The sequence below is a fragment of the Brachycentrus maculatus genome, unplaced genomic scaffold, assembly GCF_059751285.1.
Source record: "Brachycentrus maculatus isolate JH-2025_06_01 unplaced genomic scaffold, ASM5975128v1 h1tg000226l, whole genome shotgun sequence".
NCBI lineage: Eukaryota > Metazoa > Arthropoda > Insecta > Trichoptera > Brachycentridae > Brachycentrus > Brachycentrus maculatus.
In genome coordinates this window covers 387,413-414,693 of record NW_028280977.1, presented here as the reverse complement: position 1 = coordinate 414,693, position 27,281 = coordinate 387,413, and the positions used below count along the sequence as shown (strand labels likewise).

General features: G+C 31.7%; 3 protein-coding genes across 4 annotated transcripts; all 3 read right to left on the bottom strand.

The window, feature by feature from the left end:
- Positions 1–2,235: 2,235 nt before the first annotated feature.
- LOC148306777 (uncharacterized) lies at positions 2,236–16,536 on the bottom strand. Of its 2 annotated transcripts, XR_015837950.1 has the most exons (9): positions 16,163–16,536; positions 10,341–12,603; positions 9,985–10,243; positions 8,604–8,732; positions 6,671–6,738; positions 5,630–5,798; positions 4,498–4,730; positions 3,583–3,896; positions 2,236–3,310 (listed from the first exon to the last, which is right to left on the bottom strand). XR_015837950.1 is itself a non-coding variant. In XM_088264396.1 (8 exons), the coding sequence occupies exons 1-8, from the start codon at positions 16,311–16,313 to the stop codon at positions 3,812–3,814; spliced, it is 3,357 nt and encodes a 1,118-aa protein (XP_088120522.1). In that variant the 5' UTR covers positions 16,314–16,536; the 3' UTR covers positions 3,542–3,811. The 2 variants fall into 2 exon arrangements, 1 of the variants encoding a protein (XP_088120522.1); XM_088264396.1 differs by lacking the exon at positions 2,236–3,310 and having other exon boundaries at positions 3,542–3,896.
- Positions 16,537–19,427: 2,891 nt separating this feature from the next.
- LOC148306776 (nucleolar protein 16) lies at positions 19,428–21,899 on the bottom strand. Its single transcript, XM_088264380.1, has 3 exons — positions 21,686–21,899; positions 20,846–21,103; positions 19,428–19,754 (listed from the first exon to the last, which is right to left on the bottom strand). The coding sequence occupies exons 1-3, from the start codon at positions 21,784–21,786 to the stop codon at positions 19,502–19,504; spliced, it is 612 nt and encodes a 203-aa protein (XP_088120506.1). The 5' UTR covers positions 21,787–21,899; the 3' UTR covers positions 19,428–19,501.
- Positions 21,900–24,274: 2,375 nt separating this feature from the next.
- RpS13 (ribosomal protein S13) lies at positions 24,275–26,871 on the bottom strand. Its single transcript, XM_088264379.1, has 3 exons — positions 26,813–26,871; positions 26,502–26,629; positions 24,275–24,620 (listed from the first exon to the last, which is right to left on the bottom strand). Exons 1-3 carry the CDS (start codon positions 26,833–26,835, stop codon positions 24,316–24,318), a joined length of 456 nt encoding a protein of 151 aa, XP_088120505.1. The 5' UTR covers positions 26,836–26,871; the 3' UTR covers positions 24,275–24,315.
- Between the last annotated feature and the right edge of the window lie 410 nt (positions 26,872–27,281).

Here is a 27,281-nt window from a genome sequence, read left to right as displayed (position 1 = left end):
AATCGTTCCATTCTCGAGTGTTTATTTTAAAAGCACCAATTCTAACCCTTACAGATACATACATACATACTTTGATTTCATACATTGTGAACAATTTCCTTTAGATGGACTACGTATGAATGTAATAAATATGAATTTTAAAAATTAATATTTGTTCACAAGCTACGTATGCAATTAAGTTCATGAAAATATTAGAACAATTTCATATGAAAAGATAAGTAAAAAAATCATATGTAATCAGGAAGGCAATTATGGACAGGTTTCACATCTCCCATAAAAAGAAGGAAAAGTCCTATATGTTAACACTTACAATATAATAAATCGTTTAACTCCCGTAGGTATTAATTAATCCCGTAGGTATAAATTAAGCAGTGCTCAAGATGGTTTATTTTCTCGGGGAATAATTATCATGTCTTAGTATCTATGTCATAATCATTACAAGAATGTCCCTGCTTTCCTATGTTTGTGCTGCCAAAAATACTTGATGTTCCGAACTCGGAACATTAACACGCTTTTGACAGTTGAATGGTAAACAACTTATGCTAATAACACCAAATACACATATTCCATTGAATTGACAACACCAATATTATAATAGAACAATGTGATTATTGTGTATAGACATAAAAATCTTTTCCCAAAATCAGAAAAGTGAATGGTAGGGAAGATTTCTGAAGTAAATCTTCTGAATTTGTTCTTAATCCTACATATTCTAATGTATGTATAAGTGCGAGATATATTTTATAATGGTTGTATAATAAAGTCACGATCTAATTGAAGTTCGACAATTTGTTGCCAACATGAAATATTTAATGAATACATATTTGTATTCTTTATATTTAAAATTTTACAACGACTAATTTCCGATCGTAGTAATTCAGTAATCATACTTGTAAAATAAATATTTTAGCATGCGAGTTGGACATTAAATATGTCTTCAGGTAGAAACAATATTTAATGTATTGACTCACATAATGTGGATTATACATATATTGAATGACTAAATTCTAATTAATGTTGTGCCCTTCTTCGGGCAATAGTAAAGTTGCTAATATTTCCACTTTCAAATTTATCAGAAAAATGCTATTACAAAAATTTCACTGTTTACATGGTTGATTTTATTGTCTGAGATGGACTTCAGTAAGTAACTTTGCCTTAACAGGGATGATATATATACATTATACATAATTGTGGTAAAAACAAGACTTTATTACAATAATACTATATTAAATTAAAATTAAATTGAAATTAAATTTAATTAAAATGTGCCAAATGTGAAAGATTCTACTCAATTGTTGTTAATTTAAATGTTGTCAATTGTAATAACAATTAACTTATTTTACTAAAATTTACGGTGGGAACAATGAAGATGAAAAATACCGTATTATATTTTTACATTATATATTTTTTTAAAGAGTTTTTTTATTATAAAGAAACTCTACAAAAATTTATATTAATTTCATAAATTTAAAAAAAATATTTCCTCAGTTATCAATTGTATAAAAATTTTGTAAAAATATTATACTTTTGTACCTTATTGCAAAATAAATATGGGGCCAAAACTATTGCATTCACCCTTTTATACAAAAGTCTTTTTGTAATTGACAAAGAAATTTAATTTATTTGAATGAAAAACTAAAGAAATAAATGATGGTTGAGTATAATATGACTACAAATTCATATTATTTTTCACTAATATAATGGTAACATTGTATTTATTTTAATTAAATTTAAAAAATCGCCCCTTTCCAAGAAAAATATTGTACAACGAAGTTAAACAAAGATTGTTTTGTCCTAGTGAATTGCTGAAAATAAATAACTCATGAACTGGAACAAATTAAATTTTGGATCAATCCAAGGATATTATTCCAAAGATCAGTCCAAAACATACAATTTTTTTCAATCATCACATTTTTTTGCATGCATGTATTTTTTGCAGATTTACTAAAAAAAACAATATTTGCAAAACTGGCACTAAAAATAACTGTCAAGGAAGTACATACTACGTATGGGTTATGTATTGAACTTCACTTCTGAAAATGTTTCTCCTAAATAAATATAACTGTAATATAATCATAAGTACAAAATATCTTCAAAATTGAAGTTGACAAAGTTAACTATATTTAGATTTGGCAATTTTTTAATTTAATATATGAATGATATTATGTTTTATGCAGAAACTAAGCTTAAAATTAAACATCAAATTCAAAAGTTACAAAAAAAATCTTATTACAGTTTTTTTTTGGAAACTAATTAGAGAAACACACAGCCTAAAAACAATGGCGTAATAACTAACCAAAATTAATTTTAAAAGTTTAGAATTGTGGCATGTAGTTAATATAATAATTACAATTATGATATTGTCGCACTGTACCCGGAACTTGTTTGCATTTTAAAATTAAAAAGTATTTTAAAATTTTTTAAAAGACAGAATTCAATAAAATCTCTGAATCAAGGAGAAATCTTACCTAAGACTTTTTTCAATCACATAATTTTCCTTAATATCCTTATCAATATGGAATTTTTTAAATATAAAAATGGTACATTACCATGTATAAAGTGACTAATAAAATTACTAGTAAATTAAGCGTTATAATGCTTGCTCTAAAGTTTTACCCACTTCAGGCAATTCCAAAATTTCATCCCTTTTTGTACTGGGCTTCCTTTTAGTATAATGTTATACAAACAGTATGGTTTTTTTCAACACTATTTTGTGCCGAAAGAAACAATTCTTGTGCATTTTTTTTTTACCCATTTTCCATATACAAACTGTTGCGATTGTAAAGGTCATTTGTATTTTTTGTTGATAAAATGACAAAACAAAAAAATACAGGATTTTAATAGATTTTAGGCTCTATTAAAACGAAATAATCTGTTTAAAAAAGCAAATGAATATATTTTTTTTTAAATCTGAAAAATAATCCAAAATGAAGTTAAAATATGAAACAAATAAATAAAAAAATTTAATCAGTGTAATATCGTAAGAAAAATCATTTTGTGCCATTACTCAAGTATTCGGGTGCATTTATCGGTTATAAATTAATTTTGTCAATTGGCTGAGTCTGAAGGGGGGAAAATGGAGCCGCCATATTATTGCGCCTTCTTATATATTGTGTATGTAACTAGACATGTAACAAAGACAATGTACGATTCTTCCGCAACAATATCTCCTATTTTACACTCTCTTATAAACAATACATCTGTAGGATTTCAATCACAAAGAAAACTGCGTTATAACTGAATAATGATCTAATTGACATTTCAACACTTAAATTCCACATGTAAAAAGACCGTATTGAAAGTGCACAACCTTATTTATTGTTTCGGCATTAACTTTGTGGTAAGACATGTTACAATGATTAAAGAAAACACTTCGTTTTTTACCACTTGAGTTTTATTATAGACTACATGTTTCAGAAGTTAAACTTCCATCATTCAGGTCTGTATGATAACTATTATTATACTATACTATAATAATAGTTATTATACAGACCTGAATGATGGAAGTTTAACTTCTGAAACATGTAGTCTATAATAAAACTCAAGTGGTAAAAAACGAAGTTATTTCTTTAATCATTGTACCATGAAAGTCACTTTTAAAAAGAATATTAAGCACATTAAGATAATTTGGATCAAAATAACAGTGAACATATCCGAAAGAGAATATATCTTCAAAAATAGGATAGGCTCGCATCAATTAAGAAAAAAAATACACAATGGATTTTCCGCCTTCGTAGAGAGGTTGTATGTAGTCGGGTTCTGAATGGGGAGGACAGCATATTTGGAATCTGCGTACGGCATTCACCCTATGTCACTCATTCATTTCAGTTGTATCCGTCAACATGTGGTGACAATTCAAATGAATGCCGAGAAGTCCCGGATTCACCTCGTAGTATCTGCAATGAAAAATCAAATGTATTCAGTTTTAATGATTCTAAAAACCATTTATGATCCCACTGAAGATTGATTATTTACAACATTTTGGGTCCAAATACTTGTTCACAAATCTGGATTATCTCCAATTATAGGAGCTATTTTTCATATTAATTAATTACATTTACGTGTGCCCAAATCTTCGTTCACACATCTGGGTCTCTCCACTTAGGAGTTATTTTTACATTTTGACATCTCAACATAGAAGAAAAAGAATATGGAAGGAAGTCTAGGCTTACAGGGCTTATGGCTTGTCATAGGCTGGTCAAGTGATCAATTTATACACGTGTAACATTCAACATTCTACCCACGATTGACAACCACACTAATAAAAATTATGGAACTTAAACATATATCGTAAATCTCACGCCACTTCACGTTCCAGTTTGTGGCATTGGAGACCTTGAAATCCAGAATCAAAAATGAACAGAGACAATATATTTTTCAGCAAAATGGGATTATGAACCTGCCACCACGACACGTCCAAGGGAGAGGTTACCAAGCATTCCGTCTCAGACACCCGGATGGGTCGAAGGTTAGGAAAGAGCATAACGTAATATTGACCTGATTTCGCGTTGCCTGAGCCTCGCAATAACAGCGGGCTTGATTTTAGGATGATTTCGAGGGCTGTGAAGTCCACGGCCAGTTATGAGGAAGAGCTTCAACTCCTGGTGGTTGTTCCTTTCCCGTAAGATGTTTATGTGTTTATCGAGAAACATGTCCAGAACTTCGGAAGCTTCTGCGACAAAGAGGCTGTGCAAATCCAGCGTAAAGGCGTCTTTTTTTGAAGTGTTGATCTAAAATTGAAACCATAATAGATAAAGCAATGTAGTGACTTGAAAAGAATAATTAAAATAAACTTTTTCTATGCTTTTAGTTAAATCTGTAAATAAATAACAGAGATTATGAGGGATTGGGCTCTTTTTTTAAAGGGTGGGAAAACACTGGAAAGTAGTGATTTGAAAATGTGACGTCATTATGTGTTTAAAAAAAATCATTTCCGGAATTAAACGTAATAAAACTTGCAGTCTCTATAGCTGCAGAACATATGATTAGCTGTGAGTTTTTAGTTTTACAAAATATCAACATGAAATTCCTGCACATGTGATGTTGCAATGAAGTACAAACTTAATACAATTCTATATTTTTTTATTTACAAAATAAATTACTTTATTTTTTATTTTTAAATACAATGTGATTCAAAGTAGTTTTTTATAGACTATATTTATATTTATTTTATTAAAGACTATTTTGAATTGAAATATGTATTCAGTCTGGATTATATTGTATTTAATAATGGTTTTTGTAAAGTTTGTGACTTTTTCAACTAATACAAGGAATACACTTTTTGATTAGAATTTATCTTTATGCAGCATTCACATATTATTAACCACCATACACACACGAACGTACGTGATACGCCTCTTTGTTCTGCATCATTGCGCTAACCCTGTGCCAAAAATATTTAATGCGAGACAGAGAGAGGGAACACGCTAACGAAAAGTACATTAGTTCCGTCCTAAAAGCACCTATTATGGCAAAAAAAAAAACAGATATGAATACAACAAACATTTTTTTCATAATTCTATAGAAAAAAAAAAGATATTTTCTACAGAATCAACTCAGAAAATAACCCGAGAGTAGGGTGGTTAATAAAATAAAGAAATGTACGCTCACAAGGGCAGGTGTGACTTACCTCCATTATCTCGCCCGCTGCCAAACTGTTAACGTAATCGTGTTTCTTAGTATGGAGGACAGCCAACTGAGAGTAGTAGGAGGCAGCTGTTGTCATTCCACGTTGAAAATATTCTTTCGCCTTTCTAATGTACATTTTACGAATTTCCAGATGTTGTACTGCCTCTTCCCTACAAAGAACATATATTGGAATTTATTATGATTTTAGACTCATATAACTTGGGCATGCATTGCACTGGTAATACTGTTGGCAGATTGGGAACCCTGCTGTCACCCCGTCAGCCCCTCCATTTCCCCTCCCTACAGCAGTTGAGTTATCATGGTGGGTTGTCAATGCTAACAAACCATTTATTTTGAACAAATATTTTTTACCCATAAAGTTTTGATCAAGTATTTGAATAAAAAATGTTTCATGATGAAAAAAATCTTAACTAACAATTTGACATGTAATATTGTTTTAATTTGGCTAGATTTCTAAAACTCTCTATTTTATTGTGTTTAATAAACATAATAATTAGAAATACTCTATTTTATTGTGTTTAATAAACATAATAATTAGAAATAGATTTTAAAAAATGTTACTTTTATACTTATTTTCAACATACAAACTAATGAATGGCGATGTTTCAAAAGAAATACGTATTTTTATAGACAAAATGACAACAGCTGAGAATTAAATTGGTAGACTTGACCTTTTAGGTACAGCAATTGATTTTTCAAATTTCTACGAAAAGTATACACGAAAAAATAAAGTATGGATATTGTTTTTATGAAAATTTATTAACATGTACTTATTAATACCTAATTAACATTAATACAAAACTCCATCTATTTTTACTTGTTTTTGGAAGTTAATTCATTAAAAAAAAATAAGCAAAATATTTTCAAAATTACCAAAAAAAATTGTATGAAAATATTGATGATATTGGAATTAGTCCGAATTTTGCATTATCATTATTCAATATGATTAGCAAGCTTCTGCTGTATTGGATTCAAGAGAGAAAAAGTAAGAGTTTGAAATATTTAAATTAATATAACTTACCTGTAATTCTGTATTGTTTTTTTATCAGTTCTATTGAAATAAGCACCCAGGTTTTGTGTTTCCATCACCTTAAAAAATATTCATAAATACGTATAGTTATTTCCAGAGTTTTAAAAGGTCTCAAAGTTCATAAATGTGAATAAAAAGTATAATAAAAGTTCATAATAAAATAAGCAACTAAGCGGATCCTACCGCCCTATCTGAAATGAAAAAAATCCTTAGCAAATAAGCATGACGATGAAACTCGAATGCAAAAGTTATACATGTCTAAACATAGCAATCCTTTAGTAGATTCTCAATTAAACATCGAGATCACATGGTCTGTCCGGAAAGTAATGACAGTGAGTCAATTACAAGGAATTTCCTGAACTTTTCGTTACAACACATCAAAATTCTTTAAAATAGGCTCCATCTGCGTTGATGCATCAGCTCAAGCGTTTTTACAGGTATCGAATGCGCCATGGTATGTCTTCTCCACTACCATTCTCAAACAATCAGATGTACAGTCGCGTCGTTAAATCACTTTGTATTTCTTTCGGGACACACCATGTATTTCTAAGCGAATCAGGCCAATACATACAATGAAAGAGTGTAGCCAAATAACGCCTCTAGAAATTATATGTAAATAACAGAAGTGGCACTTTACTTTCTAGGTCATTAATTTTTCTTAAAATTAGCAATACTCTCGAGTAATTGTGAGTTAACTGCGAATTTAAAAAATTGTACTGTTGTTCCCGCCTTAATTCTCCAGATAGGTACCAGAGCTCCATGCAAATGCTGTATTGACAAATTATTAACTAATTTAATAATACCTTAATTTCTTACAGATGTTTTAAAATTATTAGAATTAGCTTCATACCATAGGCATCTTTATGAAGGATTTTTGTTCATGTTTCAAATATATACCATAAAATATGTAAACATATAAATAAATAGAAAAAGATTTGACTGTTTGAGGTGCAGTCGCATTCCTTTTGGTATAATTAATACTAGATACAACGATCCATCAATCAAATCACCTGTGACTAGAAACAGACACCATCTTGCCCATTGTGCGCAATATTATATTAAAGAATTACGAATTAAAAACAGTGTTTTTAGTCAAAATGTATTATAATTTCAGAACAAAATTAACATAAACTACATACATATATACTACATACTACTAGTACTTGTACTTTTTGGTAAATTCTACTAGCTACGGTCTATCTTTATAGAATTTCATTTTTTCACCAAAAAGTAATTGATCGATCGGAGTACTGTGATGTAATTAACATTACCTCCCTGTTTAAAAATAGAAAATAGGAGAGAAAGCTAGTTATTGAAAAAAATTATGCATATTGGAAAAATCTACTAAAAAAGCATCAGTTTGTATGTTACAAATAATTACCCAACACAGTGGCAGCATAGATTGGTTCGTATTCCAATACACAAGGCCGACCTTCCAATAGTCATGGCTGTTGGAAGAGCTACCTATATGTAAAACAATATTACGCTGGGTATTGATCTCTTTCACACCTCCCAGATAGTCGTCCAAATCAGATTTCTCTCAACAATTTTATTAACATAATTTTAACGGTGTCTATTTAAGTACTTTCATTATTTTTATATTTGAATATTCCTTGATAAAATTGATTGAATTAAGTGATAAAATTAGACATAAAACTAGAAACTTCAGGACCAGCAACTAGTTTTAAATTTCTTTTGAATAACTACAAGAAAAACGTAAATTCAAACAAATACATGTAATGATATTTAAAATTCTATCTCGTACTTTAAGAATTTCTGTATATACCTTAAAAATAAATCTGTTACCACTCCCAAAGTTTAAAAAATCAGTAAACTGTTTAAGAGTCACTTAGAACATTTTTGAAATAGGTATATTTTAAATATATGTAAAAGCTTTGTAAATGCAATGTAAGAATTCTCTTACTTTTATTTTTTCTTTCTTGGCCCTATCCAACAAATCTTTCTCTTGTTCCATCATGATTTGTCGTATAATTTGTTGGCTTCCCTCTTCAGCTTGCGTAATGGGTATTTTACCAGTAGATACTAAAAGAGTCTGCATAAATAAAATAAAAACAAATAAATAAAAATAAATAATTTAACAAACCAAAATAATAAGTTAATATAGAATTTAACAAACCAAAATAATAAGATTTACCAAAATAACTTGAGATAATAACTATGGCAAATCTTCTTCTAACCCTTAACTGCACCCTATGGTGCATAGGGTACTGCATCATATTGACGCAGTGTTATTCTGTTTGTTACTTACATAAAGGTAAGGTGATCACTCCTGCTCTTCAGGGACCAGTCCAGGGTAATATTAAATAAATATTAGAGTGTAAAATCACCAATATTTATTTTCAACTCCTCCCTGGGAATCGAACCCAGAACCTCCATCACAGTAGCTAAACAAGCTAACCATTACACCACGGAGGCGGACAGATAATCAACATAAAAAAATCAAAAACTCTCCTTAAGGGGAGTGTTATATTACCACACTACAAAGTTCATAATGCTTTTAAAATACAAAATATAACAAATCGAATTTACATAATAGACAGCAAAAAAATAGATAACCAAATATTTAAAATTCATTTGACCCTCTGGTGGAAGCAACGTATCCATTAGAAAAAAAACTTTTTTGTCATTCGTGTATGTATTTTACGATAATATTGTCTCTCTCTATACTTTCCGTAAGTCTAGGTGAGTTTTCTACTTGGCCATCATTTTGGCGTAAATACCTGTGAAATACATTGTACCTGTTGGTACTAAATACTGGGATTTTTTCCCCTTTTTCTGATTTTCGTAGAACAGACTTACACACATATGCATGTGCATATGCATATTTAAAAAAGATTGACAAATATTTCATATATTGAAAAACTCAAGATAGTTGATGAATTGAATTATTGAATTGAAAAATTAATGAATTGAGTAATTGAATTGAGTTAATGAATTGAAAAACTCAAGATAGTTAATCTGTGAGATACTTGAGATGAAAAAACAGTTTTGTGTTTAGTAAAAAAAACTGTATGGAAAAACTACAATATGTTTTTTTATTTGATATATTTCCCGAGGCATTAATAATAACCATAATTTTTTTTTCAGCTTGACTAAGCGATGGATGCAATACTAAGTATAACACATTATTATAAAATATAATAAAAATAGAAACAAAATAAAAAATTGTAAATAACACAGCGAAAGCAAGGAGTGTATCTATTGGATACATTGCATCCGCTCATGTCTTAATTGGTATTGTTATTTTGTCAATGTGACTGATTTCAGTAATATAATATATCTACCTTGCAGGTCTGTTCGAAATTATTGTTATGCGCATTGAAGATTTCTAGGAGCGCTTCAGAATCAATATCGGGAAAGAGTTGGATGAGCTTTTGGCGAGTTAATCGCGAGGCCATATCATCCGGTATTCCCTTCTTCCATTCAGAAATGTCAATATCGTACTGCGACATCGCAAACTCCATGTCCATTATCTCCCGCAAATTAGGAACTGCGGGAACTTCTCCACATATTAAAGCTTCTTGCTCTTTAAGGTACAGTCGCCTAGAATAACCTATTGTTAGTCAAATTTGTCCAAGAAAATGTTTAATTTAAAAACATTTTGTATGCGCTGGAAATAATTTTACAACTGCTGTATTACCTGGCAAAGTCTTCATCTTCCTTAATCATTGCCTTCAAATATTCTTTATGAACATCAATCTGATTGTACAATGATTCTAACCAGAGGGCGTGGATCTGATTCAACAGAGAGATAGGCATGTGGATAATGGGATCCCAATCATGATCCAAAGCGTATGATCCGTATATATTATGAAGGTTGTCGATGAATTCTTTCCCCACATTGACTGACATGATACTCTGGTCTTCTTCGTTTTCGGGGCTCTCTCTGTGAGTTCCACCGGAGGGTCCGGGAACGGGTTCTAACCTTATAGAAGCTTTTTCCGCATTCTCATTATCTACAAAGGCTTGGGGAAGAATTTTATCTCCGTGTATTTTCCTCCGCAGTTTCATAACATGTGGAGAATAGTGAGATTCACTAAAAACAAAGTTCCCCTCAATTTGCTTTTTTAAATCGTTACATGTTTCTGAAACTGATTTATTTTGTTGACGACTTTCTCCAATAATCATTTCACTTTCCCCTTGAGAACAGTCAACGTTATTTTCATTCGGTAGACTAGTTTGCTTGGACAAACCTGTAGCATTTTCAGATTCCGTTTCCAGTACTGGGGTTTGCGTTTCTTGTAAAGGTTCTCGAGGCTGTGTCCTCGGTGGCAAATTGTGGTCAGTTTTTCCATCTAATAGTATTCCGACGGCCCAGTTCATATCGCCATTACATTGATCCAAAATGTCCTGTAAATAATCTTCGGGAATGTCGGAAAACAAAGTTCGCATATTTTCCATGCATTCTTTTTTATCTGTCTTTCCTTCTGCTATCCCAGTCAGCTCCTCGTCACATGTCATAGTTCCTTTGTCTAATGATATCTTCAAACGTGGTGAGCTTTTGTGAATGAAAACAAACGATTCGTTAATATTGCGACTAACCGGTGTCAAGATTGTAAAATACATGGAATTCTCAGCCATTAAATCAAAACTATGAGTATTAGTAGATGCGTCACTTGTATCTACAGCGAGCACTTTATTCTCTTCTGGTGTATTTACAGTACAATTATCCTCACAAACCCATTCGGACATGGTAGAAGTAATGGGTTCCCAATTTACATTTTCCGACGCAAACAATGTAGCTTTTCCTGTCTTAGAAGGGTTCCTATGATCAATGCGTTGCGGCTTGGGCTCCTCCTTGTACTTTGGGAATATTTGAGAACCCGACACTATTCCCACTAACTGTGGAACATCAAGGTGTTTACTTTCGGTGATTTGTTGCGATATTTTCTCCCAGCCTTGAATACTCTCCAAGTTGTCGTCACTACAAGTCATGTTTTGCATACTAGTCTCGAGGCCAAGATTAATACCGGCATTGTGAGTCCGAGTCCCAATGGGACCGGTAGTAGAAAATTCTTTAGGTTTTGCAGTCTGATTGGGTATATTTTCTTGCGGCACGGATAAATCGATAAGATTTTTCGTATTTATTTGCTTTGTCACAATTTCAGGATGATCTCTCAATACCGGCGGGGTCATACCTGATGGATATTTTAATCTGAAGAACGTGAGTAGTAACTCTCCAGTTATATTTTTCTGAAATTCTTCCTGCATACGTTTGATAGTTAGTAAAGGAACCTGATGTTTACTCTTGTAGTGTAGTTGTTTAGGTTTCAAAGCCCACGGGGTTTGAGGTTCCAAAACATGTAAAATATAACCATTTTCGACAGCGTTGATTGCATAAAACTGCATTGCCCAGGCTTCCACGTTGGTGTTATCCACAATAACAGGACTGAAACCGCTAAATAACTTATGTTTCACCCTCGTCTGATTCCAGGAATGGGCCTCGTGTAATCTCTTTTTGTCAAACAGGTAATTATTATTAACCATAAAGAAATCATCAGTACTGAATATGTGATCAGCCAAAGCACCTTTTACAGTACTTTCGACTACATGCTTTGCCAAAGTGCTTTTACCGCTTCCCGGTAAACCTCGCATCAGAACACAAACGCGATAAGCATTATTTATGTCATTAACTACATCTTTAAAGTTTGATGGCATTCCTATTGGCTTCCTGTCCGTTTGATGTTCAGTGGGATTTTTATTATCTTTGACCATTTTGGGAGCGTTGCCAGAAATTGGGTTCTTTAATAAGCGTTCCGAATAAAGAATAGATTGCACATTCTCGGAGACTTCCGGCTGGGAATTAACGTTATCCTTTTGTTGCTCGACTAAAACTGTCTCTCCGTTCAAACACAATTCATTCGAATTAGTTATTTTCATCAAACACTCTATGGAATGTGAAACTGAAAATAAAAGAAAAAATAATAAGAAACAAAAAACATAGGAACAAAAAACAAAAAAACATTTCTTAAATGATGATTACAATTTCGAGAGTACATATTTCCGCCATCTAATCTTATGAAATAAATATATTATAAATCTTATACAATGAACGTAAAATACAATATGGAACTGTAAAACTACAAATTTGTAGATACGCACTAAAAAACATATGAAATTCCAATAAAACTTATTGTAGAAATAATTATAAAATCATTATTTTTATATTTTTAAGAGTACATATTTCCGCCATCCTTAACATACAAGGGAGAGATACAATTAATATGAAATACAACATGGAATAGTAAATAAAACTAATTTGTTTCAGGAACACACTTATTATATGAAATATCAATAATGATTGTTGTAGAATTAATTATGGAACCATTTAGATAAGTATTAATATTTTTATTTATAAAGCAACAATATTATAATTAACCAAAACAACGAACACTTTTAAAAGAATGAACGCTAGATACACAATTATTTCAATTTTTCAAATACCATTTTCAGATAAGCCTTTTTAAATTAATTTTTTGGACAGTGAAAGAATGTTTCTGCCTGAGTCAAGTTTTATTTTTTTATTTACAAAAAAAAGAATAAAAATATATATTTCAAAATGAATTTAAAAAATCATAGTTCAAACGTTTTAGAGATTATAACCTATATAATAAGCTCAATTCTAGAAAAATAATCAGAAAGAAGGTGAACTTGGGTGGTACTTGGGTGGGGAGTTGAATTACTGCCTGTATTGAGCTGTTTAGGAAGTTCTCCTCTGTTGTGAGAGGACACTGGAATAAAGTATGGTTCGTATCCCCTATATTTTGTCCACATCCACAATATAGTGATGCAACTTCAGATAAGCTTAGACTTATATTTGAAAATCGGAATCAATGTCAGAATCGGAATCAGCAAAAGGAGTGGGAATTGAACTCACAGACCTTAGATCAGAAGTCTGCGTTCGTTACTACGAGACCACAACTCAATTCAACTCTACAAACTAAATAAAATAAACAACTATAAAAATATAATTTTGGATAAAAACACATTGATTTGGGAATTATATTTCTATAATTTAATTAATATATAAAGGTCTTTAAGTTAACTGCAAAATACAGAGCATTCAGACGTAATAATAAAAAAAAATTATATCATTAACTGATATTTTGGTGTTCATCATAATTCTGAAAATTTAAACAATAGAATTGTTTAAAGTAAGTAGATATTATTTATTATTTCGGCATTAACTTTGTGGAATGACATGTTGATTATTTATAAAAAAAATTTAAAAAATATATTTTTTCGAGAAATAAAAATACTTTGTGTTCTGATCCACTCACATCAGAACACTAAGTATTTTTATTTCTCGAAATAATATATCAATATGATCCACAAAGTTAATGCTTTCAATATTCAAAACAAAAAATAAAAACACTTGTGTAATACCACTTAATGAGTTTTATTTCATTGCACACAACTAGTTTTGAAAATTACAGATGTTTTCATCTAAAGGTGAATAGTAAAACATATTACTATTTACCTGTAGATGAAAACATCTGTAATATTCTAATCTTACTGAGTAAGTATCTGTTATATTCTTACTGAGTATTTATTCGAGGTACTAAACTTAACTAAGATTTATAGGTGTCATTATAACATCGGAAACTAAATAAATACATCGAAAAATGGAGCTATGTATTTTCTACTATATTTACATAGGTATTTCAGCTTTACTTAAATTGTTTTATTCCAATATTATACATGGGGACTTTTTATTTTGTCCGAGATTTCTGTTGCTGTTGTAGATTGCAAAATTAATTAAATAACTTTTAAAATTAAATAATAAGATAATCCATCAAATATAATCAAGCAATATCAGATACCAAGAATGACTTATTTCAGATACCAAGAATTACATTCAAAGTTATCTTTTATTATGCACGGGGTATTTCCCTAAATAAGAAGAAATAAAGCAAACCATTTTAGACAAATTTATATTTATAAGATAGTGATTGGTTATATCGGGGTCTTGTACCTCAAATGTTGTATTTTTAGTCAGTCGTAAAACCTCGCTTATTGTGAAAAATATGTTTACTTGCAATGCTAATTATTTTTTATTGGATAGAATGGATAGGTACTTTGTACCTTTCCTGAAAATGTTTTTGCAAGGGATATTCGGGTAATTTTAAAAGGAACTAATGCAAAAGTAGTAAACCTAAAATGTCAACGGGGCATTTGGTGAAGGTACACGAAAAAAGAAAAATGTTAAGCGCTCTTGGGTCATAGTTTGTAAAAACCTCCTCATCAATCACTCCTTTCAATAACGTCATAAATCAAAAAACTTGATTTTTCAGGAGATTGTTTTTAAAGTTTAAAAATATAATAAAATGTCTTAAAAATAAATATGAAGCCACTTATAGAACTTTTTACTGTGCAAAAGATCTTTTTAGGTAAAACCTGAATGTTTTTTCTCCATTTGAAAAATATTTATTGTATTTAAAAAAATAATCAAATAATCCTTTTCTTCAAAATGCAAAAACAACACTTTCAGCCCTGTAGCGGGTAAATATTAAGTTAAAAATATGCTGCTTTTTCTGGGATATAGTACATTTTCTGGGCATTCTGAAAACATGCACAACTGAAAATTGAAGATTTTTGATATATGACGTTGTTGAAAGGAGTGAGCGATATGTGATTTCTATTAAACAAAGACTTTCATATTTCTTTCATATGAAGAGATACTTTGTCTTTGTTGAGATATCTAATATATATTTCATGTGAATTTTGCTAATGAAAATTTAAAAATATATACTTGTATACTTATCAGGAATTATACATTTTCTGACATTTAGACTTGATTTAAATTACATGAAGGCAACGTGGCATAGTTGAGTAGGGGCTCGACTGCAAAACTGGTTACAAGGGTTAAATTCCCGCCAATTGCAAAATAAATTCAAGAAAGATTTTGGTCCAGATGTTGGTGTTGAATTTTTTACATTTTCCCTTCCCTGTCCTTACTAAAGTATATAGCTGCAGACAAGCCTCCAAAGACTTAACGGGTCATTCATTCCCTTATTTAAAAAGGACAACCATTTATGTATTTTTTTACTTTAATTTTACTCACCATGTAGTTCACAATACTTTGTATAAAATTTTAATTATAAGGAAATCAAATAAATGAAAACACTAAGCATTTTTGTACTTAAAAAAATATGAATTAAATAATTATGTACAAGTCACCCCTTCACTAGTGCATTTCTTTTCTATTTGAAAATTACAAAACCACACCATATTAAAATCTTTGTTTTATCGCCAAAAATGTCAATAATAATAATTTAAAAAAAAAAACAATGTAACAATAACAATGAAAACAGTTTTTCTTAGCGTTCTATCAAAAACGTACCATATGCTTGGGTTTTATGTAAGTTAATTCTTTTATTGATTTTATGCGCACGAAAACGTAAATGGAAGCTAGCTAGTATGTAGACTAAGATAATAATGAAAAATTACATATATACATACGATTTCCATTACAGGAATGTAAAACTTCTTCGATAATTACTTCTTCTGCAACATTTCCAAATATTTCTTTCAAAATATCGAAGGTCCTTTCATCGAATCCAGGGACATGTTCGTCTTTTTCCTCGAAACGTTCATGGTCATAACAAGACATTGTCGGTGCTAATATGTTTTTTGTTTAAGAACAACACTAAACTAAAACACCGATATTAAATTTCACAAAAGTCATATTTAACATCAGGTGAGACGAATCACACTGTCAAAAATGACAGCTATACAAAATACAAACTTACACAAATCACAAACTTAGACGCGCGATACCAGCGCGATACTGCGAAATGCAGCAGACCGTCGTTAACTTCTGCTGCCAACCTAACAAAGATTATTACTTACTGCGCAGTGATTGATGATAATATTTCTGTCTAATCAGATAGGTTCCCAAATCAAAATACCCAACCTTATGGAACGAAAACAGAGAAAAACCAAGAAGAAAATGTGCCTATGTAAAAGTACATACATACGTGTAAAAGCGTAAAGGGGTAGGAAGAATTTTGAACACAAATCATATCAACGGCCAAAAAAAGGTCGTCAGCCGATTTCTACTCATTTTTTCATTTTCTAACGTCTCACGAAAAACCAGACACTAAGGGTTAAAACCATTATTTTTTGTCTTGAAATGTAGTATGAAAACACTACTCGCTATTTCTTTTTAAATTTACCTAACGTCCAAGTTACTTTGAAATCTAGCTACGGGTTATATAACACCGTTTATTGCCTACTTAGGCCTCAACTTTATAGCCTATACTTATGAGTCAATTTACTCTTTGCGGTTAAAGTTACTAAATATAATTACCTGCAATTCTAATCAAAAACACTCTCAACTGCCTATTGATAAATACAAATTAATTTATACATATATGTAACATAAAAAGCTAAAAAATAAATAGTCTATCGACTAAAAGTTGCAGTACAGAATATTTTAACATGAGTGTCCATTCCCTTTTTTTCGAAAAATCATAAAACCATTATTGTTATTTAAGGTACTATTTTTAATTTTTCTGCGTTTCAGATTCTTCAAAAGCACGTTTTTAATATACAATAAAAGCTCATTTATTGGAATTTGATATTATTCGAAATTCTGGTTCCACCAACGATTTATAAACTGAACATTCAAACATATACCAACATACATATATTTTTTTATAAATTGTCTTTTTTAAATTCGAAAAAATATTTCAGATAAAATTTAAAGACAAGAGCAAAAAAACATTTTGGGTGAGTCAACATCCCTGTTCACAAATCTGGATTTCTCCATTTAGGAGTTTTTTTTACATTTTCGATACCTCAACATAGATGAGGAAGAATATGGAAGTCTGGGTTAGGGCTTATTGACCTGTCGTTAGCTGGTTAAATGATGACTTTATACATATGTATAATATTCACCTCCGCCTCCGTAGTGCAATGGTCACCCCGCTTGACTACCGTACTGGAGATCCCGAGTTCGATTCCAGGGGTCAAATAAACATAAATGATTTTTCAGTCTTATATTTATTCAATATTACCCAGACTGGTTCCTGCAGCGGAGGGCTGATCACCTTTCCTTCAGGTGTTGACGATCAAAATAACACTGCGTTTATAAAATGCAGTGTCCTATGCACCATTGGGTGCAAATAAGGGTTTGAAGATGAAGAATGTTCATCTTCTACCCATAATTGACAACTTCATATTTTAGTTTGACATGAGAATTATGACGTATATATGAGTTCCAAAAATTTAAGTAGCGTGGTCGTCAATCATGGGTAAAATGGTGAATGTTACATGTGTATAAAGTGATCACTTAATAACCATGTTTTGAATATTGAAAGCTTTGTGGATCATATTGATATATTATTTCGAGAAATAAAAATACTTTGTGTTCTGATCCACTCACATTTTTATTAACCAACTAGTTTCGGCAACAACCTGTTGCCCTCTTCAGGGTTTCATTTATTACTTTAGTTTCATTTATTACTTTCATTTTTTATTATCATAGTAATAAATGAAACCCTGAAGAGGGCAACAGGTTGTTGCCGAAACTAGTTGGTTAATAAAAATGTGAGTGGATCAGAACACAAAATATTTTTATTTCTCAAAATAATATACTTAATAACCACCCTACAGTAAATCATAAGTCATGTAAATACCCAGACATTCATATTCTTCCCTAATCTATGTTGAGATGTCGAAAATCTAATTTGATTAAATTTTAACTGGTTTAAATTTCTAATTTTATTTATAATTAAATAATTCATATGCAAAAATACTTTAATTTCATACTTTTCCTGTGTGCCTAAGCGGGTCATTATTAGAAATAGATATCAAATTGTAGTAGAGTGGGTTAGAAACGAGAAACTCTGACTCGAGAGTCCGTGATACTAACCACGGGACCACAACCTTTTCACTGCTATTGTTATTTTGTTGATGAAAATATGCATTACATTGGAAATATCGCCACGTATCAGTTTACATATAAAAAAGTTATTAAAAGTAAAAATATGATTTTGGTTCTTTAAATATTAAATTGAGACAACATTTTGAGTGTGTCCAAATACTAGACAAAGAAGAGAAATGCCAGAAAATATCATTTTCAAGTATGTGATTTTAATCCAGGATTCGGATCTCACTTCTGCTTTGTTTCTGCTCAATAAAAAAGCTTCTTTTCATCTCAACAATACGGCTGTCCAAACTCAAAACAAAGTAAGGGACATTTTTTTTGTTGTACGTTTTTTTTACATTTTAGGACTAAGTAGATTCTACTAACTCCAAAAATGCAAAAAAAACGTACTACAAAAAAAATGTCCCTTACTGTGTTTTAAGTTTGAACAGCCGAATAGATGTCTCTAGTGATTCAAGAACAAGGTTTCTAAATTGGTTCATATATAAAGAACTTCCAAGAATTTGAGTAGTGTGGTTTTCAATAATGGGTAGAATTGGTGAACGTTACATGTGTGTAAGGTGATCACTTAAACCAGCCTATGACAGTCGTCAGCCCCGTAAATGCCCAGACTTCCATATTCTTCTTCATCTTCAATGAGATGTCAAAAATAATATTAAATTGAGACATTTTTACCGTACTCATCATTTCTTTACAAGCGTACAATTGTCCATTAATTATGGATTAAAAAGCGAACTTTTCTTAAATAATATTTTTTATTGATGTTTTTACCGTACTCATCATTTCTTTACGAGCGTACAATTGTCCATTAATTATGGATTAAAAAGCGAACTATTCTTAAATAATATTTTTATTGATAAAAGAAAACTTATCACAATTACAATTACATTTACATAAATATAAAATATTTAATCACTATCCATTTGAAGAGCATCAGCCTCTTTCCTCAAAGTATCATCGTCCATATCTTCCTCCAACAGTCCTTTAGATTCTAAGTACTTGGCATACTGGTTAGGTGCCTTCATGAATTTCTTAACTTTTGCTCTTAGTTGCTTCCACGTTTCTTGATTGTAGTTCTTCCTGTCTCTTGCCATAGCTTTATAATCTGAACCATACTTATCCATAAAATATGTGATATATTCAACGTGTGACTTGGGTAACCTGTAAATATATCAAATATTTCAATTAATAATAATAATAATAAAACCCTTATCCGCACCCCAATGGTGCATAGGGCACTGCGTCATATAAACACAGTGTTATCTTGATCGTTTACACATGAAGGAAAGGTGATCAGCCCTCCGCTTCAAGTACCAGTCCAGGGTAATATTGAATAAATATTACAATGAAAAAATCACTCATATTTATTCTTACCCCCCCTGGGAATCGAACCCGGGTCCTCCAGAACGGTAGCCGAGCGTGCTGACCATTACACTACGGAGGCGGACAAAATATTTAAATTAGTTTCTGAATATTCTTGGTGGTGGTTGCATTGTAATTAAGATTTAAATATCGTTAATTTGGACAATGGTAATTCAAATGATGCAAAACATTTTTGAAAAATTACAAAATTCTAGTTCCTCCAACATTGTATTGTTAGCGACGTCATTATATATTATTACATAAATATAATACATCGAAATAATACGAATAAATGAATGTACGCAATAATTATAATTGTGGCCTGAAAAATTCATAGATATAGTTATATAATTTGGCATAATACGCTGCCCCCTCAATAAAGAAACAGTTTCGCTTTCAGGTGTAGTGTTTTATTATAAAATGTACATGAAAGAAAAATAATTTTATGAAATGTCCGCTGAGAGCACCGCCAAAATGTATGTTCCGGCACGGGAGCTGTTTCCCGACTAACTGCTTGAGACTGCCACTAACACCTTTTATATTTACATCGTAGCGGGTAAGGTGAAGGGTTCGGAATAGCTGTATTATAGATAGTTTCGTTATTTAATGACTTAATAGATAATGGAGACAGAAAACTTCAATTTATTTAGTTTCTGGTATCCACAGTCAGAATTATATGTAACAAACACTCTAGCTTCTTTCAACATTTTCATGGTGGTTTTTTTTTTAATATTATTTTTAAGTTTTCATTAAAAACATTTTTACACTAAAAACCGAAAGGAAAACAATTATAAATGAATTCACACAGTTTTTAAGTGTTTTAAGATAACTTACAGATATTATTACTTATTAGATAACTCATTTATTTTGGGAACATATTGGGAGCTTACCGTAATTTAGATTGCTTTGGTGCCTTTGCTACAGCTTCCAATTCTTCTATAACCTCTGGTTTCTGTATAGATGATGGTTTGACATTTTCTTCATTAGTCACTGTGAAACCTCCCTTGGTAATGGCAAAGGCTTTAATTTTTTGAGCGTCCCTATAGCTTTGTATTTTTAGAGTTTTGTTGGAATCATAAGTAAGTCCCATCTCTTTCAAATTCGTTTGGACAGATCTGTACCGATTCCATGCTTTAGTTATTGGTTCGCTGAAAAATTAATTAGAAATTTTGTTTTATTTGCAGACAATTTATTTATCCAACAATTATAATCTCTATTTGTTACATTTTGCATTAAATGTTTTCGGGCTGTACAAAACACTGTTTGTGGGTCTATACAAAAATTAATATAGACATCACAATTCCTTTTATAAATTGGTGATTTTTCCATAATCTGTAGATATCTTGTTTGTGGAAAAGCAAGGTGTTTCAATCCTTAAGCCAACAGGAATACTAACACTTGAAAGTCAAATGTAAAAAGTGTAAATAAAAAATAACTCTACAACACTCAAGATGGGTGAAAAGCCATTAAAAATAAAAGGGAAGAATCCTTAAGCCATAATACATGGTAGCCATTATGCACACTCGTAGACATTATAACACTCTCCAAGATGTGGGATAAAATATGGAAATTGGAACCAGGATTATGAATCCATTATGAATCAGGATCATCACAGTATCAATTTGACATGATCACGAATCTACTTGTGATTATACTGTATTCGTTTTAAAATAAAATTTATGTAACCAAAGATACTTATTTCTTAAAATACTGTAAAATTAAGTATTCACCATTCAACTGGTCCAAGATTAGACAGGCGATTTCGAAGTCGTTTCCTATTTATGTTGGTGTTGAAGGTTTTTCTTTTTTGTTGTTTCCTTACTTTTGTCATTGTAGCGAACTGAATTACTTGTAAAATACACAGTTGATAAAAAAATCGTCAATAATACACAAACACGTGCAATATTTTCGAATTTGACTTTGACATTAGCAGTGTCATAGACACAAAAATAACAAAAGAGATTATTCCAAAGACAAAAATTAGGTATACATAGGTTTAGGTACACAAGCTCATAAATATAGCATAAAACTTTGCATGCTATTGTTGAGCAATTGCTACTTAGTACCATGTGTGTATGTCCATTGATAGAAATAAACAATTTTTTGAGCATGCTCGTTTCGGGCACGCTCAAAAATCGACAGTCGTTCGATTTTCGAGCATGCTACCTGCAGCATGGGCGGAATGGGCGTGCTCTGAACGCGAACAGGGTTGCTTATGAGCATACTTATATCGATGTATGTAAACAAGCATGCTTATTTCAAGCAAATCTATATGGCTAGATAGCATGCTCGTCTTAAGCACGCTTAATTAGCATGTATTTCTGTACCTTATCTTTCAATAATCAGAATGTATGAATCCCGTACAAAAAAATGTGCCAAACATTTAATTTTTTTCTGAGCACAAAATATTCCGCGTACGGAATTTTCATATTCGGTTACCACGGTTGGCATATTTTACTCATTTTCTTCTAACCCTTATCCGCACCTAATGGTGCATAGGGCACTGCAACGTATTGACGCAATCTTGATCGTTACCACATAAAGGAAAGGTGATCAGTTCTCCGCTTCAGGTACCAGTCCAGTATAATATTGAATATATATTAAAGTGAAAAAATCATTTTTATTTTTTTGACCCCCCCCCCTAGGAATTGAGCCCGGGACCTACAGTACGGTAGCTGAGCGTGCTGACCATTACACCACGGAGGTGACCATTCCACCTAGCTTATCTATCTACTACTCATCTACCTAGCATAAAATCTTTGTCATTGTATGGGACACAAATGGCGGCCTTTAAAAAAAAAATTATGAAGGTAATTTGAAACGTTTGCGCCTACTTGCATCACTTGTTAAAAACATTCATGTTTTGGTTGTGGTTTTTCAGTTACGTTACGTCCATGGACAACAGATTAAAAATGGAAGGAATTATATATTGAAATGTTCTACTTCCATATTAATTGTTTACCCTCAGGATTCTCAACACTTCCTTGTGGGTGAAATGGGTAACAGCCATGCACTACATGATTTTTTTTTTACTACATAGTTAGCTTAAGTATGATCCAAAATATTCCACGTCCTGGAAGTGACTTTATATGCTTGTATGGTATTTTTTTATCCTTTGTATACATATTATATGGTTTATTTATATATACATATTTATAAAATATTGTATATTTTATTTTTAAGCCCTGAGCTCCTTCACTTATGTCATCTCCATTCCATAAAATATATACTTTTTTATTAATATTTTACATAGTAAATACCACTATTAAAATATATACTCTTACATCTGTTGACCGATTTATGCAAATTTTCAAGCTCGAATGTGTAACGCCGATTAACAACTAATTTATGTTTTTTGTAGTTGAACCTCTTTGTTTCATATTTGAAATAGATTCTGCCTCTTCTTGAAGTCTAAAAGTTTTCTAGTTAAAGATAAAATATTTCACATATTTCACAATATACCATCACTAGTTAAAACTGTTCCCTGAAAAAAAAAATTCCCATGGCCGTTCAGATATTACATCATCCCTCGCCTTAATGATGAACACTGCAAGACCATCCTAAACATTAACAACTGCTAACATATGGCGTGATTCCTTTCGACCCTTATCCAAACCTAATGGTACTGTGCTTTCAAAGGCAACACCTGAAAGCACGTTGCAGGAGCCTGGGTGAGGACCTATCTGACATTGGATCCGTGATAGTTCATAAGGAACTGTCACGAGAGGTGGTATCATACATGATAAAAATAGTGAAGAAATTGGTACTATAAACCAGGCTAGGACACAAAATCCCAAACCCTCTTCTAGTAGAATGGAAGGTCAGCTGATTGACAGTCAACAGTCCGGTTTCTGAGGAGTTTTACGTGGTTCTCTTTCAGCAATGGCAAATGCTGAGAAGTTGCTGATTGGCCAACACTAGACTATCCCTCCTGTTCCCAACACAAATCAAAATAAAAGCATTTTTTTGTTTGTTAGAAGAAACAAAAATAAACTTAATGATCCATAAACCTTGTTCATAATAAGCAAGGTAAATAATAAATGCAACTCCCAATTTAAAAAAAATAAAGTGTTGCGCTACAGTGCAATTATCTTCATTATAAATCGCACATTATCTTCATTATAAAAAGTCCTGTACTTTATTATTAAATATATTTTAATTTTAAAAAAGGTAATATTTCACAAAAACGACGCTATATAAATCGTCCATTTTTATTTTTACAATTCCATCGCAGAAATTAAGATCTTTAATGTTTTCTCAAATATAATATTCATATTGAGGGTGGAGGTGGGGTGTCAATAAAGATAAAAAGAAATGCGTATATTCAAAGGATTTTATTGAACATGAATAATTGTTAAAGTTATGCTACCAAAGCAGAGGCGGTGCTGGATTCATATTTCCAGTTAGGCGCCAACACACTTCTAGTTTTGTAGTAGCGGGCGAGACGGTGAATTCTGGATTCGACTAAAATGAGTCGGAATTTGCTGTCTTTGTCCTTCCTGTTACGTTCCAAGTGTTTGCGAATAGCCACAGCTTTCTTGATGAGGTAATAAAGATCTTCCGGCAAGTCAGGGACCTGTCCGTTGGCTTTCATGATCCTCAGGATCTTCTTTCCGGTCACGAATCTGACCTGAGCCACGCCATAGGAATCCCTCAGGATAACACCTGAAAATAAAAGCATAATATAAACCATCATGTCCGTCTCCGTAGTGTAGAGGTAAGCACATCTGGCTACCGTGCTATAGAGGTCCCGGGTTCAATTCCCATGAGGTTCAAAATAAATGTAGGTGATTTTTACTCTCATATCTATTTCAATCATTTGGATTGGTACTAGAACCACAGGACTGATACAAACAAGATAACACTGCGTCAATGAGATGCAGTGCACCTGCCCCATTGGGTGCAGACAAGGGTCATCCATATATTTTTATGTAGCATCAGATATGGTTGCCATCTGAGTTTGACTGTCTAGCTTCCAGCAAAATACAAGCCAGTATATATCTCAGTGATCTTTGCAAAATAGCGCCTAAGTTGAGTAAAAATTAAATCCCAACCATCATTATTTTATTTTACTGATTTTGTCCGCCTCCATAGTGTAGTGTTTAGCGCGCTAATGCTATACAATGCTGGAGGTGCCGGGTTCGATTCCCCAAGAGGGTCAAAATAAATATTCGTGATTTTTCAGTCTAACATTTATTTCATATGACCCTGGACTGGTACCTGAAGCGGAAGGCTGATCGCCTTTCCTTCGTGCATTTAACAATCAAGATAACACTGCTTCTATACGATGCAGTGCCCTATGCACCATTGGGTGCGGATAAGGGCTAGAAGAAGAATTTTTTCCAGTTCGATGAGCACGTCATACATTTTTCACTCGACATAAAAAACATTTTCTGATCCCACATGACAAACACCAATAGTTTTGCATTTTAAAAATGAACAAACAAATAAAATAAAATACAGCACAGTGACATGTTGCGCTCCTCACTCTTCACATCTACTTGAGCTTTGAATAAGATTGTTCTTTATAATACTTTTCCTAAGGGACTCTTGGTTGGTCTGCTTATATTTCATACAATATGTAGTGTATCGCATGATAATGTATTGATCGCATAAATATTATGACTATTTTTGCAACCGATGAATTTTTCATTTTATTTTTATATTACTTTACTTATAATCCTTATCCGCACCCAATGGTGCATTGCATCGAATTGACGCATATTATCTTGATCATTACTTACATGAAGGCAAGGTGATCACTCTTGCGCTTCAGGAAACAGTCGAGGGTAATATTAAATAAATATTACATTGTAAAATCACTAATATTTATTTTCCCTTGGCAATAAAACCCGGGACCTCCAGCACGGTAGCTAAACACGCTGACCATTACACCACAGAGGCTGACATTTGTAAATAATAATTGATAATTTGCAACATATATTTCAAAAGAAAAAACCACTGACAAAAAAATCTCACAACCTGTCTTGCGGTTACGAGACCGTTTAGTTAGCAGATTATTTTTGTTTGTTAAATTTACACACTATATATATATGTATCTTCTGTTTCTTCGGAAAATAAGAAACAATCATGTTAATTCAAATAAAAAAAAACACAATTAATCAGCATGAATCGATCCTATTCATAACCACTCCATTAATTTTTCTTTTAAGCCTATTTTGATGTAACCTTACAAAATTACAATCAAGTTAGTTTTATCTTCAGTTTTACATATTACTTATTTATATCATAAGATAGTATTAACAGGCATGGATCTATAAATACCTACAGGTAAATTGTTTTTAAGAAAATAAATTGACAAGCTGAAAAGTGATTGGCGAAATTAGCAAGATCAGATCAGATCAAATTTACCGGGCGTTGTTAATAATAATTAGTAAAAAAATTATAATCACTGAATAATTTTAGCAAGTATTCTTCAACTTATTGTTCAAAGATCTATTGGCAAGTGATGACCGAATAATGCTTACGAGAGAATAAAGACTAAAAACGAATTTTGTTTGAACCACAAAACGTCACTGAACTTACCGATTTGGGATGGAGTCAACCCCTTCTTTCCGAGTTTGACAATCTCATCTTTGACATTTTCGGGATCTAACTTCAGCCAAGTTGGCACACTTCTGCGGTATGGCAGAGCAGACTGGGATATTCCCTTACTGGAAAAAATAATAATTTATGCAGTAAACATGACAGCCATGCGGTCCAGGAGCTAGACGCCACGAGGTGCGTTTATACCCATCATAGCTCGGTAAGTTGGATATTACACTTGATAAATGGGTATTAAGTAGCTGGGGTGGCAATTAATAAAGCGAATTTCAAATGAAGGGATCATCATTTACCCAGGTGCATGCATACGACCCATTTTGCCGTCCGATTTCTGGAATCCACTTTTCGAAAGAGAGATATAGGAAATTAAAGATGGCCGAATCGTTGCGTGTTCATGAATACACGTATAGTTCATAAATTAGTACTTAGGTAGGTACTGATATACATTTTTTACATGAAATATTCTACAATAATGAATGTAAATGTAAACATATTTTTACCGTTTAAACATTTAAAAGAAAATTGTTTTCTATCCTTAATTAGACAAAATTAAAAAAAAACATATCTTCAAAACATTTATGGACGATAATGTCAAAAAAATATTTAAACACGCATTGAAAAACTTAAAGTATGTGTACACCCAATGAGTTTAAATTTGGTGAGTAACTGATAATAAAATGAACACATAAATTTAATAACGTTATGCTGAATACCAATTTGAAAGAGTTAAAGTGGTCAGGTTAGGAGTTAAAATAATCGGCG